Genomic DNA, 13966 nt, shown 5'->3' with positions numbered 1-13966 from the left:
AAAAGCATTTAAAAGAATAAAAGACCTAGGAACAAATTTAACAAAGGAGGTGCAACACTGGCATACTAAAAACGAAAGAAGTTTGTACTGAAAGAGAAAATAAAGAGGATGTAAATAAATGGTGTGATTCCCCTGCTCATGGATTAAAAGGGCAAATATTGTTAAGACTGCAGTACTACCCAAAGTTATTTACAGACTCAATGAAATTTTAATGGTCTTTTTGCGTCAATGCAAAAGCTCAATTCATATGAAAGTACAAGAGGCTCCAAATAACCAAAACACATTCACCAGAAAAATAAAATTTGAAAGACTCACATTCCTGATTTCAAAACTTGCTACAAAGCTATAGTGATCAAAAGAGCATGGTACTGACCTGAAGACATATGAGAGTCCAGAAATAAATCCTTATGTGTTGTGGCAATTAATTTTTGACTAGGGTGTCAAAATTGTACAAGTGGAAGAGAATTATACTTTCATCAAGTTGCTGGAACAACTTGATATTTACATGGCACAAATGAAATTGGACTCCTATCTCACATATAGGAAAAAAAAAAAAACCCAAAATAGTTCAGTGGCCTAAACAGTAGGGCTTAAATAATAAAACTTAGAAGGAAACATAAAGATAAATTTTTAGAGCCTTGAAAATGATAATGTATTCTTTGATATAATATCCAAAGCATAAGCAACAGAAATAGATAATTTAGACTCTATCATAATTAAAACTTATACTAGTCAAAGGATCTTATTATAACCTAGAGAATGACAATAATATTTACAGTCATATTACTGATATCCAGGATATACAAAGAAATCTTACAATTTGACAATAGTCAAGCAACCCATTTAAAAAATGGGCAAAGGATTTGAATGGACATTTAAATAGATATTTCTTTAAAAAACACAGATAATCAACAGGCACAGAAAAACATCATAAGTCATGAGGAAAGTGCAAAGCAAAACCTTAATGGGGTTGCACTTCACAGCTACTAGGAAGGTTATAATCAAAAATAGAAACAAGTATTGGTGCAGATGTAGAGAAATTAGAATCCTGCACTCTTAGTGGGGATATAAAATGGTGCAACCACTGTGAAAAGCAGTTTGGATATTCCTCAAAGACTTGGCCAAAAAAATTATCACATGACTTGGCAGCTCCAGAAAATGGAGTTCCTTTTAGGATGGTTAAAATATTGTGGAACTTAATAGAGGCGATTATTGTACACAGTTGTGAATATGTTGAGTAACATTGAGTTGTTCACTTAAAGAAAAGGATAATTTTATGTTCTGTGAATTTTTTGTCAATTTAAAAAATCCCTATAGAAATATAAAGACCTAGAAGTATGAGAGAAACCATCCAAATATGCTAAAGAATGAGAAATGTACTATGACATTTGAAAAGTAAGCAAAAACTGAGCTATATAGAGTATCTAGGCTAAGAATAGAAGTTTGGGGAAGCAATTAGAATTTATAAATTCCTATAATCACAAAGAACATGTCAAGCCATGAGATTCTATTTTTATATTAGACAATGGAGGTTAATTATAGTTGATTAATAAAAAATGAAGATTAATTTTTTTTTGGTGGTACTGGGGTTCCTGGAAGCCCTTCTATATCCGGGCTACACTCCCAGACCTATTTTTTTATTTTTGGAAACAGGGTCTCTTAAGCCAGCGCGGCTGGCTTCGAACGTGCGCGATCCTCCTGTCTCCGCCTCCCAAGCGAGGGGATTACAAGCGTGCGCCACCACGCCCGGCTTAATTTTTAATATTCAGGTGAAATCTTATTACAGAAAATATTAGAAAAATATTGGCATATAAAATAATTTCTAAGAAAGGTATCTTATTTTCAATTTTTGAGGGACAAATTATAATTCATCAAAAGTAAATGAATTCTTTCTAGAAGCTTGTAATGTCTAGATACTTTGAGATTTACTAAAGGACTTCCTCTGGATAATATGGTTCTGTAATTGGAAAGAAAAACACTTTTTTTTTGAGACAGGGTCTCACTGAGTTGCGGAGGGCCTCAGTAAGTAGCTGAGGCTGTCCACCGTGATCCTCCGGTCTCAGCCTCCCGAATGCTGGGATTACAAGCGTGCGCCACCACGCATGGCATCTCAGAGCCTTTTTGAACCTTACCTTCAATATATAAAGTGGGCATAACCAGATGCAATATATGATTCTGGATTGAATCCTAACTTAGGCAATCTATCTATAAAGTACATTTTTTGGATCAGCTAGAAGAAACATCATTATATGAGATAAAATTTTAATGAAAATGGAGTTTATTGACCTTGAAAGGTAGGCTACAGGATATATGTAAAGTATATTCTCATTTTGGTTAAAAACCTAAGTAGACTTGAATGTATCTTTAACTGTCTGTCCTTCTGTCTATCCATTTATCTATCCACCAAAAGATCCAGTTTTAATCTATTTGTTTATTTGTGTTTTCTAATTTTTTACAATATGTATATACTTCTGTAATAGTAAAAGGATTTCTTAAAAAGTAAAATTGACCTGGTTATATTTTATGATATTTGAAACAGAATAGACAACATGTATGTCAGAACTGTTGATAAGTACTTATGTATTTACAGGAGATTAGCCATTGATTCTCAAAGTTTCCTCAATTCTAAATATTAGGGATCGCTAATAAACTTATATTAGATATGTTTATTCATGTGATTGCTTTACCATCTTTTTAGAGGCATTCAGAAGTCCAGTGTTTCGACATGGAACTGATAAGAATGGATTCAGCTTGGGTTTCAGTAAAAACATGCGACAAGTTTTTGGTGATGAAAAGAAGTACTGGTTGCTACCCATTTTTTCAAGGTACTTGGTTGATAAGTTTTTCAGGTTTTAAACTAATGAAAGTTAACTAATGAAAGAAAATTTCGGGAAGTCTCTTGTTTCATAGGTCTCTTATTCTGCATAGTAACTTCTGGGTTTTTGAAAATACTTTTACTGGTGGATTGTAATTATTCATCATTCAAAGTGATATAAACATACACACACACGGGTCTTGGTGTGTTTCCCTTCAGATCTCACCCCACAACTCACCCCTCCCTATCTATTATGGTGAGGTTGGTAGTGATACCGTCATGTGTGGACATTCCTTCAGCAGTTCTTTTCTCCCCTCTCCGTGTCCCTCCTTCTAAACCTTTCCACCATTCTACTGGTCTCTCCCCTCAATTATCTAAAGTCACTTTTGTTCCCTATTTTCTCTCTGGCTTCCACATATGAGAGAAAACATTTGACCCTTGATTTGCTGATCTCAATTAGCATAATATTATCTAGTTCCTTCCACTTTCCTGAAAATGATACAGGTTTATTCTTCTTTATGGCTGAATAAATTCCACTGTTTGCATGTATCACCTTTTGTTACCTGTTCATCTGTTGATGGACACCAGATTAGTTCCATAATTTGGCTGCTATGAATTGTGCTGTGTATGCATATGTCACTATAGTATTTTGGCCTAAGTTATTTTAAAAAGGTACCTAGGAGTGGTGTAGCTGGATTATATGGTGATTCCATTCCTAGTGTTTTGAGAACCCTTCATACTTATCTCTACAGTGATTATACTAATTTGTAGGACCAACTCTCCAACATATAGGCAACTCTCCAACATATAACCTCATTATGATGTGCAATTATAATGCACCAATAAAAGTATACTTAAAATAAAGGAAACCATCAAGAGAGAGCCTATAGAGGAAATCTTTTCTTTCTACTCCTCTGTTAGAGAACTAATATGTAGATATATAAAGAACCTTAAAAAATTAACACTAAAAAATAACCAAATGAAAAGTGACCATTTGAACTGAACAGTTACTTCTCAAAAGAAGTATAAATGGTTAATAAATATATGAAAAAATAGTCAACATCATTAGTAATCAGGGAAATGCAAATCAAAATTACACTGAGATCCATCTAACTCTGGTTAGAAAAGCAGTCTTCAAGAACATAAACAATAATAAATGCAGCATTTTAATAAGGAGTAGTAACCGTTGTCCCTTTCATGTTTTACCTGTACACTTTTATTTTTACTGTAGTCTAGGTGATGGCTGCTCCTTTCCAACTTGCCTTGTCAACCAGGATCCTGAACAACCACCTACTCCTGCAGGACTGAATTCAGCAGCTAAGAAGTAATTCCACAATAATTTTCTGTTTTATTTCAATAGTGATTTTATTCTTCTGTGTCCTTTGGTTGTATGTTTCTTTCTTTCTTTTTTTTTTGTCCTGGGGATTGAACTCAGGGGCATTCTACCTCCAAGGTACATTCCCAGCCCTACTTTGTATTCTTTATTTTTTGAAACAGTCTTGCTAAGTTGCAGAGAGCCTCAGTCAGTAGATGAGGCTGGCCATGAACTTGTAATCCTCCTGTCTCAGGCTCACAAGTACTGGGATTACAATGTGTGCCACCATGCCCAGCTATAAATTCCTTTGAAAAGAAATTTTAAGGACATAAGATAATTGACTACAATTGTTTCCACTTGGAATGGGGAGGGAGAGAAGTATAGTTAGGGAGGAATACATAGGGAGCTTAAATTATATTAATAAAATTCTGTTAATAGAAGCAGGAATGGTGGTACATGCTTGTAGTCCCAGTACTTGGGAAACTGAGACAGGAGGATTGCAGGTTCAAGACTAGCCTTGGCAACTTAGCAGGACCCTGTTTCAACATAAAAAATAAAATCAGGCTATCAGGCTGGGGGTATAACTCAGGTAGAACGCCTCTGGTTTCAATCTCCAGTACCCCCCCCACACACACACTCACTCACAAATCTGTTAATAGTCTAGGGGCTGGTAAACAGGTATTAATTCTCTGTACATTTTAGTTGAGTGAAATATATTATTTTTAAGATGTATCACTTAAAAAAATGTAAAGCAAAACTAGTTTCCCACTGATCCAATGATCAGAAAGGGTAAAATATCTCTTTGACCCTCCTATGTCTTTCTTCTCTGATAACTTTATAAAGACCAGAGATGTTGCCCTGGATCAGACCTTTATAGATCAAATAGATGCCAATAACTATCTGAGTCAATCTTTTTTGCTTGCTTGCTTGCTTTCTTCTTTCTTTCTTTTCTACTTTTGTAAAGAGAGAAGTAAAGGGGTCTTAGAAATTCATTGTTTGGGGATTTTTTTGTGGCAGCTTTAAGTTTATCTATCAAGAATTAGACTTTAAAAATTTAAAATGCCATATATGAATTTTCAATTAGTGTGTGTGTGTGTGTGTGTGTGTGTGTGTGCGCGCGCGCGTGTGGTGTGTGTGTGTGTGTTTTTTACTAGGGATTGAACACAGGGGTATTCTATCTCTGAGCTACACTTCCAGCCCTATTTTTTTTTTTTTTTAGTTTCAAAACAGGGTCTCCTTATATTGGGGAAACTCCCTAACTGCTGGAGCTGGCTGTGAACCTGCGATCCTCCTGTCTTAGCCTCACAAGTACTGGGGCTTGTAAGCCTGTGCTAGCATGCCCTGCTGTAATTTTATATCTTTATGAAAGATTTGAGCATGAACATAACTAATTTTTAAAGGAACATCAATAACAGAGCCTAGCCCTAATATTCTTTGTGATATTTTAGAGATGTCACATACACAGGACCTATTCCAACACTCCTCTTCTTCAGCAAATAATTTATTGATCATAGTGCTTCTTCTTGTAGAGCCTGGAGGAAACCCAAAACCCTTCTCAAGGCAATGTTCCTGGCAGCCATTCCCAAATTATTTTAAGTTGTCAAGAGAGAAAACCATTTGCTACTCCATCTTAAACCATTTGCTGCTCCATCTTTAGAGTGAGCTATGTGCAGACCAGACTCCACCAGTTAATAAAGAGGCCATCCTGATGCATTTCCCAAAGACATTCTTACTGAGTCATGCTCTGTGAGTTTGGGCTCGAAAGAGCTAAATGTTAGTGGATTTTCTTATACATCAATGAAGAGAAGCCTAGTTTTAATAAATTATTTAGGATATGTTTGCAGGCTTTCATAAGATTTAATAGTAGCCTGCAGTAATCTTTTTTATCCTTGTTAAGTAGTTTTTTTAGTTTAAGAACTTGTGAGTTTTAAAGGTCGTGTTGCTCAAGCTGGACAGAGCGGTGCACACCTGTAATTGCAGTACCTGGAAAGCTGAAACAGGAGGATTACAGGTTCAAAACCATCCTTAGCAACTTAGCAAGACACTGTTTCCAGATAAAAACATAAAAATAGGGCTTGGTGTGAAACTCAGAGGTAGAGTGTCCCAGGGTTCATTTCCTAGCGAGTGAGTGAATGAGAAAGAGAGAAAGAGAGAGAGAGAGAGAGAGAGAGAGAGAGAGAGAGAGAGAGAGAGAGAGAGAGAAAGAGAAAGAAAGAGAGAGAGGTGCACCTCACCTCTTGTACTAAGGGTGCTATAGTTTGGAAGAAATCTTAGTTCTGGCACTGTTAGCCAGCTAGGTGATTCTGAAGAAGTAGCGTCTCTAGATCTCCCTTCTCTTCTCTTTAAATGCTGAAATTGGATTTTGACAGCTAAAGTCCCCCTCCCCTCCTATGTGTGTATGTATGTATGTATGTATGTATGTATGTGTGTATGTATGTATGTATGTATGTATTTAGCAGTACTATGCCTGGCTCCTAAAGTCCATTTTCTAAAAAAAATTATACCTTTTACCTTGTTTAACCTATACAAACCTCCTATGGCTAGACCTGCTCTCCTCTGTGTGCCAGAGTTGTATATCTATCTACTAAACATACCCAAATGACTATATGAAAGTCAATTCCAACTGAAGTAGTTCAAGGCAGAACTTTGAATTAGATTCCCAGCCATTTAGACCCACACCCAACCTTAAGCCCAATTGTCTATTCTCCCATATTAGTATTAGTAACTTTCAGCCAAAAACAGTAGAGTCATTCCAGTTTCCTATCAGTCACTTTGAGTTTACTCTATTTGTAATTCCTATTAGATGCCTTCTCCAGTGTATTCATAATCTAAATACTTTCTTACTGTCTCCACAGCTGCTCTTCTGGTCAAAGTGACCATCACTTCTTACATAAATCATTTCAATTTTCCTATCTGATCTTTCCAAGTCCATTTTTTTGCCCAACTCTCCTCTTTTCTCCCTTAAGAATACAAATTACTCTTGTGCTCAGAATCCAGTGGTTTCCCATTTTACTCAAATTAAGAGCTAAGGCAAGCTGGGTGCAGTGGTGCACATGCATAATCTCAGCTACTCAGGAAGTCAAGTCAGGACTATTACAAGCTTCAAGCCAGCTTGGACAACGTAGAGAGACCCTGTCTTAAAAATAAAAAGGGCTATGAATGTAGCTCAGTGGTAGGTTGGTAGATTGTCCCTGAGTTCAATCAATAGTACTTAAAAAGAAAAAAAAAAGCTACTGAATGTCCTTCCCATTGCTTACAAGACCCTGTTATCCCTTTTCACTTGAATTACAAGCAGTTTGAGTTTCATATTTTGAGAAATAGCAGTACTACCAAGAGTTAACTTGTAATGATTCCTATTTATCAGTCCTGAAAACCATCAGTTTCCTGCAAAGCCACTGAGAGAGTCCCAGAGCCACCTTCTTACTGATTCTCAGTCTTGGACAGAAAGCAGCACAAACTCGGGAAAAGGCAAAGCTGGTAAGGATGTGTTTATTGGCTATTTTAATATGTTTTATTCTTAAAAAATAGAAGTGTAGAACTTTCTTTTTTAATTTGGGAGTCAAGCTTTCATTATAAATTTAAAACTATAACCAAAGAACTTCTCTTTGTGTTACTTTGATAAATATCTGTTAGTAGTAGAAAATATTTTATAAAAGATGACTCTATATTGTTTTTTCTCCAGTTTAAAAAACAATGTCTTTATCTATAAGTTAAAAATGATAGAAATAAATTCAAAGTAGAAAGTGTAAAAACATAGTGAACTGAGGTTATAAATTACCAACTAAAAAAGGTCTTAAGTTATGTAGTCCCATTTTTTACTCTAAGATTTCTATTCAATTCCAAGATGTCTAAGTGTCTGCATAGTTACCATAACTTTAGCTGCCTATGATTTCCTTAGTCCTCACATATATTCTTGTTATTATTGCTGATTTTAATTTCTGATTATTTCTGTCAATATCAGTTATTAACAAAGAACAAGCAAGGCTTTGAAGTCCAACCTGTTTGAAATTCCCAACTAGGTACCTGTTAGCGTGTGGCATTTATTAAGCTACCCAACTTCTTTTAGATTTAGTTTCCTTATCTTTAAAATACTACCAATTTCTCAGGGTGGATAAAGATTAAATAATGTGATTATAATGCAGGTGTTGCAACAACTGAGTATAAAACCATACCTCCATGACTAAGGTCCTATTAGTGAGAACATTTCCAAACCAATTAATTTTAATAGTTCTTCAGATCTTTTCTTCATTTCTAGTCTTTATTTCAAACTCAAATACTGCCTGACTTTTGTTCTTTGCATTTTTATTTACTTGAAACTCTTTGGGACTTAGTGGTATTGAGAAGGAAACATAGTTCTGAGTAAAAATGTTCGTCATTACTTAATATATAATCAGCTATAACCTTCTAAAATAAAAATTTTTAAAATTACAGTCATATATTTGAAGACTGTAAATGCCCTCTGAAGATCCTCAGAATTTGAGTATTCTGAATACTCAAAGATTGAGGCCCTCCCTTCACCTTCAGACTTGTGTTTCACTTTCCAGTCTATGGGAAGGACTAAGCATTGTCTAGACAAAAATTGATGATGCCAAACTGGGCATGGTGGTGCACGCTTGTAATCCCAGCATTTGGGAGGCTGAGACAGGAGGAGCACAGTTTGTGGCCAGCCTCAGCTACTTAGTGAGGCCCTCTGCAACTCAGTGAGACCCTGTTTCAAAATAAAGAATAAAAATTAGAGCTGGGGCTATAGCTTGGAGGTAGAATGCTCTGGGTTCCATCCCCAGTACCGCAAAAAAAAAAAAAAAAAAAAAAAGATGATGCCTATTTGATGAAGTTGGGGGGTGTCAGAAAAACACCCTTTCTTCCTGAATGGACTAATATTTCATTTGTAATCTACATTAGCATAGAGGTGCTTTCCTTTCTTAATTTTTATGTTGGTATTGTTTAGCACTTAAATTAATTTTTCTCTTGGTTTAATGGGTGAATTGAGACACTGAAGTTTAAAGGATAATGTCAAGGAGAAACAAAATACACGAGGAGGATGAGATGAGAAAGAGCTTAAAGATTGATTTGATTAAAATGAGGTAGGTAGGTAGGTAGATGGAGAATTAGAAAATTAGGTGTGAGAAATAGCTGGTTCAATAAATCTTTCATTATTTTGTTCTACTTCTTCCTCAGATGTATAGCTCCATTGTTAGTATTTTCTGTGTGTATAAGTGTACATGTGTATGTTTCTATAAATCATCTTACAAACACTCAAATACTACATAAAATTCACATTTGCAAGTATTCTAATTTTTCATAGATAGCTAAGCAAATCTCTGTTAAAAAACGATAAAAAATGCCAATGTATGTTCTTTAAGGTATGAGCAATCCAGCATTAACCATGGAGAATGATACTTAACTCTTCAATCAAAATAAATGCACACTTTATAAAAGTAAGTTTTTCCTTTATTGTGTTTTATATATTAACAATGTCTTAGTTTTCTTAGGGTTAATAGTTTCTATAAATACTATGGTCGCATGACTTACATTAGAATACAATCTTACTTGACTTGTGGGATGGCATTAATGGACCCAGCTTCAGTGTTAGCTAGTTCATGTTACTTGATAAATTATAGAAATAAGTTGGTAAAAAAAATTATATTTATTGTAATGCACTAAATGGCATGGATTGACCCTAAACATTAAATGAAAACTTAGTCTAAACCTGTAGTGAAATAAATAAAATCCTACTATAAGAAGCCCCCTTTGAGCCGGGCAGGATGGCGCACACTTGTAATCCCCGCTTGGGAGGCAGAAACAGGATCGCGCTGGTTCGGAGCTAGCCTCTCTGGCTTAAGAGACCCTGTTTCCACATAAAAAAGTAAAAAGGGCTTCCAGGAACCCCAGTACCACACACACACACACACACACAAAAAAAAAAGCCCCCTTTGAAATAGAGCCAAATATATCTGAACAAACAAAACAACTATATTTACTGTTGTAATAAATATAATATAGGGAGTTGAACATTAAAGATGAGACAACTATTTGCAAAATGGCAGTAAGTCTAAAATAAGCAAGGGATTATCATTTGTGTCAAAGTCATTCATGGGTATCTGGTGTTTTGTTTTTTGCTTTGTTGCTTTGTTTTCGTTTTGGTCAATAGCCATGCAATTAACAACAAAATCTACATCTGATAATTTGCCAGTTTACTAGTGTTTTGATGTTGGGAAGACCAATATATTCTTATCTTTTTTTAACTACATTAGTAAATGATCTGTGGTTTTGTGGATTTTTTTTTGTTTTGGCTGCAGTGCTGAGGATTGAACCCAGGGCTTCTGCATGCTAGGCAAGGGCTCTACCACAGCTACATCCCCAGCATGATCTGTGACCTTTTTTTAAATACACCTTTATTGTGCATTATAGTCTCACATCATAATGCAGCTCAGAGTGATAGTGACATACATACACATAGCACATGGGAGGCCCCATCCCACTCCCGCTCCATTCCCTGCTTCCCCACACAGGGTACTGAGACTGACGTCGGTATTTTCACATATGTAGACAAAGCTCTTGGGACATTTCCTTCATTGATCCTCATTCTTCTGCCTCCCCTTTCCCTAGACCACCTCCCTGGCTCCACTGAGATTTCTCATCTATTATCTGGAGCCCCTCCTCCCAATTATTTCCTAGCTTCTGCATATGAGAGAAAACATACTACCCTTCACTTTATGTGACTGGATAATCCCACTTAACATAATGTTCTCCAGATCCTTCCATTTTCCTGAAAATGACATAACTTTGTTTTATTGCTAAATAGAATTCCATTGTGTGGATATCCCATAATTTTTTAATCCATTCATCTGTTGATGGATACCTACTTTGGTCCCATAATTTGGCTACTGTGAATTGTGCTGCTATGAACATGGATATGCATATATTACTGCAGTTCTCTGATTTCAGCCCTTTGGGAAAGATACCCAGGAGTGGCACAGATGAATTATATGGTGGATTCACCCCAGTTTTCTGAGGAATCTCCAACACTGATGTCCATAGTGGCTAAACTAATTTATAATCCCATCTGTGGTCTTTATGATAAAAAAATTTCTTAGTTCAGCATAGTTTCCAAATAGTTATAATATTCCTATCTCATAGTGCTAAAAAGTAGATTAAATTTAGCTTACCCAGTTTTCCTTGTAATAAAATGCAAATAAAAATGTGCTGAGTTTTTGTGTGTATGAAGTTCACATTTCTTTTCTTTTTTTGGTGGTACTGGGGTTCCTGGAAACCCTTCTACCTCCGGGCTACACTCCCAGACCTATTTTATATTTTTTTATTTTTGGAAACAGGGTCTCTTCCGCCTCCCAAGTGCAGGGATTACAAGCGTGCAACACCATGCCTGACTGAAGTTCACATTTCTTAAATCTCCCTTTCAATTCATTTGTCACTCCTAAAATTCAGCTGGCCTCAGACAAATAAAGATCAATATGGAACCCTGCCACTCACACTGTGGCCTCAAACTAGCATTCTTGGCATCCCCTGAAATTATATTTATTTTATTTATTTATATTTTTTATTTTGCAGTACTGGGGATTGAACCCAGGGGCATCTACCTCCAAGGTATATCCTAGCTATTTTTTTTTTTTTTTTTTTTTTAATGGAGTCACACTAAATTGCTGAGGCTGGCTGCAAACCTGCGATCCTCCTGTCTCGGCCTCCCAAGTACTGGTATTATAAGCATGTGCCACCACTCCCAGTCACTGGAATCTTTATAGAAAGGGAGAAGCTTGGGTCTTACCCTGGAGTTAGAATCTGCATTTTAAAGATTTCAGCACCATCCTCTCTTGTATACGCACATTAAGGTTTGAGAAACCTTGATCTAGAAAACATCTACTAAGACTTCTAGCATAGAAAACAGTTGTGTATAGAAATCAGGATATACGTTATTTCAACAAATGATAAGTAAGTTGGCTAGTTTTTTTATGGTTAACAATAGTTTTTTGTGTTTTGTTTCATTTCAAGGTACTTGCTGTACATGGATGGAAGAGACTTCCCACAGAAAAGAATCATTGGACAGTAGTTCCTATATGCCTATGGCTCAAGATGCATAGGCATATATTCATGTTGTGTGCTTGAATGTGCGTGCGTGTGTGTGCCTGTGTGCTTGTCAGGGAGATGCTGGGATCAAACTCAGGGCCTTGAACATGCTAGGCAAGCCCTCTACCACTGAGCTATGGCCCAAGCCCTCAATGTGCAGTATATTAATTCATTATTTCCCTCTAAGCCATTATCGACATTTTTCATTCAATATTCAAATAGTTACAATTAACACAAATTCCTGCAAAGTATTAAAAATAATTACAATTTATAAATTAAAGGGGAAGTATCTTCTGCTAAAAACTGAGAATAATTTTGTGGGCCAGTTTTCAACCTAATATCTGGTTTTGCACTATTTATCACATAAAAGTCCAATTAATAATCTGATTTCTGCCGGGTATGGTGGCGCACACTTGTAATCCCAGCATTCAGGAGGCTGAGACCAGAGGATTGCAGTTCGCAGACAGCCTCAGCTACTTAGTGAGGCCCTCTGCAACTCAGTGAGACCCGGTTTCAAAATAAATAATAAAAAATAGGGCAGGGGGTGTAGCTTGGAGGTCAAATGCCCCTGGGTTCCATTCCCAGACCTGCAAAAAAATAAATAAACAAATAAATAAAATAAATAATAATAATCTGATTTTTTAATTCAGAAAAGGGAAATAATATTGTTTAAGATCTTAAAAATTTCAAGTCACATTATACTGATAAGCTTCATCTGTGAAACCTATTAGTTACCTTTGGGGTAAGAAATCAGACTTCTTTACTTTTTTTGTCTAATATGAATCTGGCCTCTGGCTGAGTGAACTATACTAACTGAATTCATTACAAAGTTGAAGTAGCTTGAAGTTGAAGATTACCACCTCCATTTTTGCCAAGCTTTAATTCTAGCAGTTGTTGCCTGTTGGAAAGTAATTATGGACATTGGAACTTTTATCTCACTAATTGATAGAGTAGTGGCTAGAAAACTTATCAGAACTAATACAGTGATCTGACAAAGTCATTCTATTACATCATAAACATATTTTTATCCCTTCTATTCTTAAACTGGGGAAGGAGTAAATCTACAAAAACATTATGAAAATTAGTTTATGACCTTGTCAGTTTAGCTTCTCTAAAATCTGTCTTTTGGTTACTTCTCTGGAAGATAGTGAAAATATTGAGTATGTTAAGAATTCCTGATGGATCCATGTATTAATCCTTCAGTCATTTCCGAATCTGTATCCTCTCTGCAAAACTGATAGTTGATCTATTTTTACTCAAATGCCTATTAAGATTAAATTATGCAAATAAACAAAAATGTCATACTTTTGGAAATTTAGTTCAATATAAGCTAAATATATGCTGTTTGGAAATTCAGTTTAAGATAAAGTAAAATGATGTTTATTGATGCCAAAATGTTTGGCTTCAGAAAATATACCCAGAAGCTCTTGTGCCTTGTATGCACTACTTAAAAAAAAAAAATCTCATTTTTTAAAAAAAACTATTTGAATGAAATATTAAGTTTTGTAAATGTTAACAATTAGAATAATAAGCTGTATACTCTTTGGTACTGATTTTGTGAATATAAAGCAGATTACCTTTTAAATGCAACCAAGTAATTAGTGTAAACGAAAGTTCAACACAAAATAAACAGGAGACCAGAAGACTGGAATAAAAGATCCTTGCAATTACTCGTCTTTGGTGAATATATAGAGTTTTATATTAAATGTACTTATGGAAGAACCAATGTCAGCCAAGTCCATTTTGTAACTCAT

The 13966-nt window shown here is 35.5% G+C and overlaps 1 protein-coding gene across 2 annotated transcripts in view; it reads left to right on the top strand.

The window, feature by feature from the left end:
• The window catches only part of ZDHHC2 (zDHHC palmitoyltransferase 2), a gene marked incomplete at both ends in the record, with an annotated part of 63525 nt that extends 53991 nt beyond the window's left edge, over positions 1 to 9534 (top strand). For both annotated transcript variants that reach the window (XM_080710065.1, XM_080710064.1), the window contains 4 exons: positions 2699 to 2825; positions 4047 to 4139; positions 7495 to 7607; positions 9494 to 9534. In XM_080710065.1, coding sequence (XP_080566191.1) covers positions 2699 to 2825; positions 4047 to 4139; positions 7495 to 7607; positions 9494 to 9534 — 374 coding nt within the window. The remainder of the gene's footprint in view (positions 1 to 2698; positions 2826 to 4046; positions 4140 to 7494; positions 7608 to 9493) is intronic.
• Positions 9535 to 13966: the final 4432 nt, after the last annotated feature.

The sequence above is a fragment of the Muscardinus avellanarius genome, assembly GCF_963383645.1.
Source record: "Muscardinus avellanarius genome assembly, chromosome: 14".
Lineage (NCBI taxonomy): Eukaryota > Metazoa > Chordata > Mammalia > Rodentia > Gliridae > Muscardinus > Muscardinus avellanarius.
This window is presented reverse-complemented; position numbering and strand designations above follow the sequence as displayed.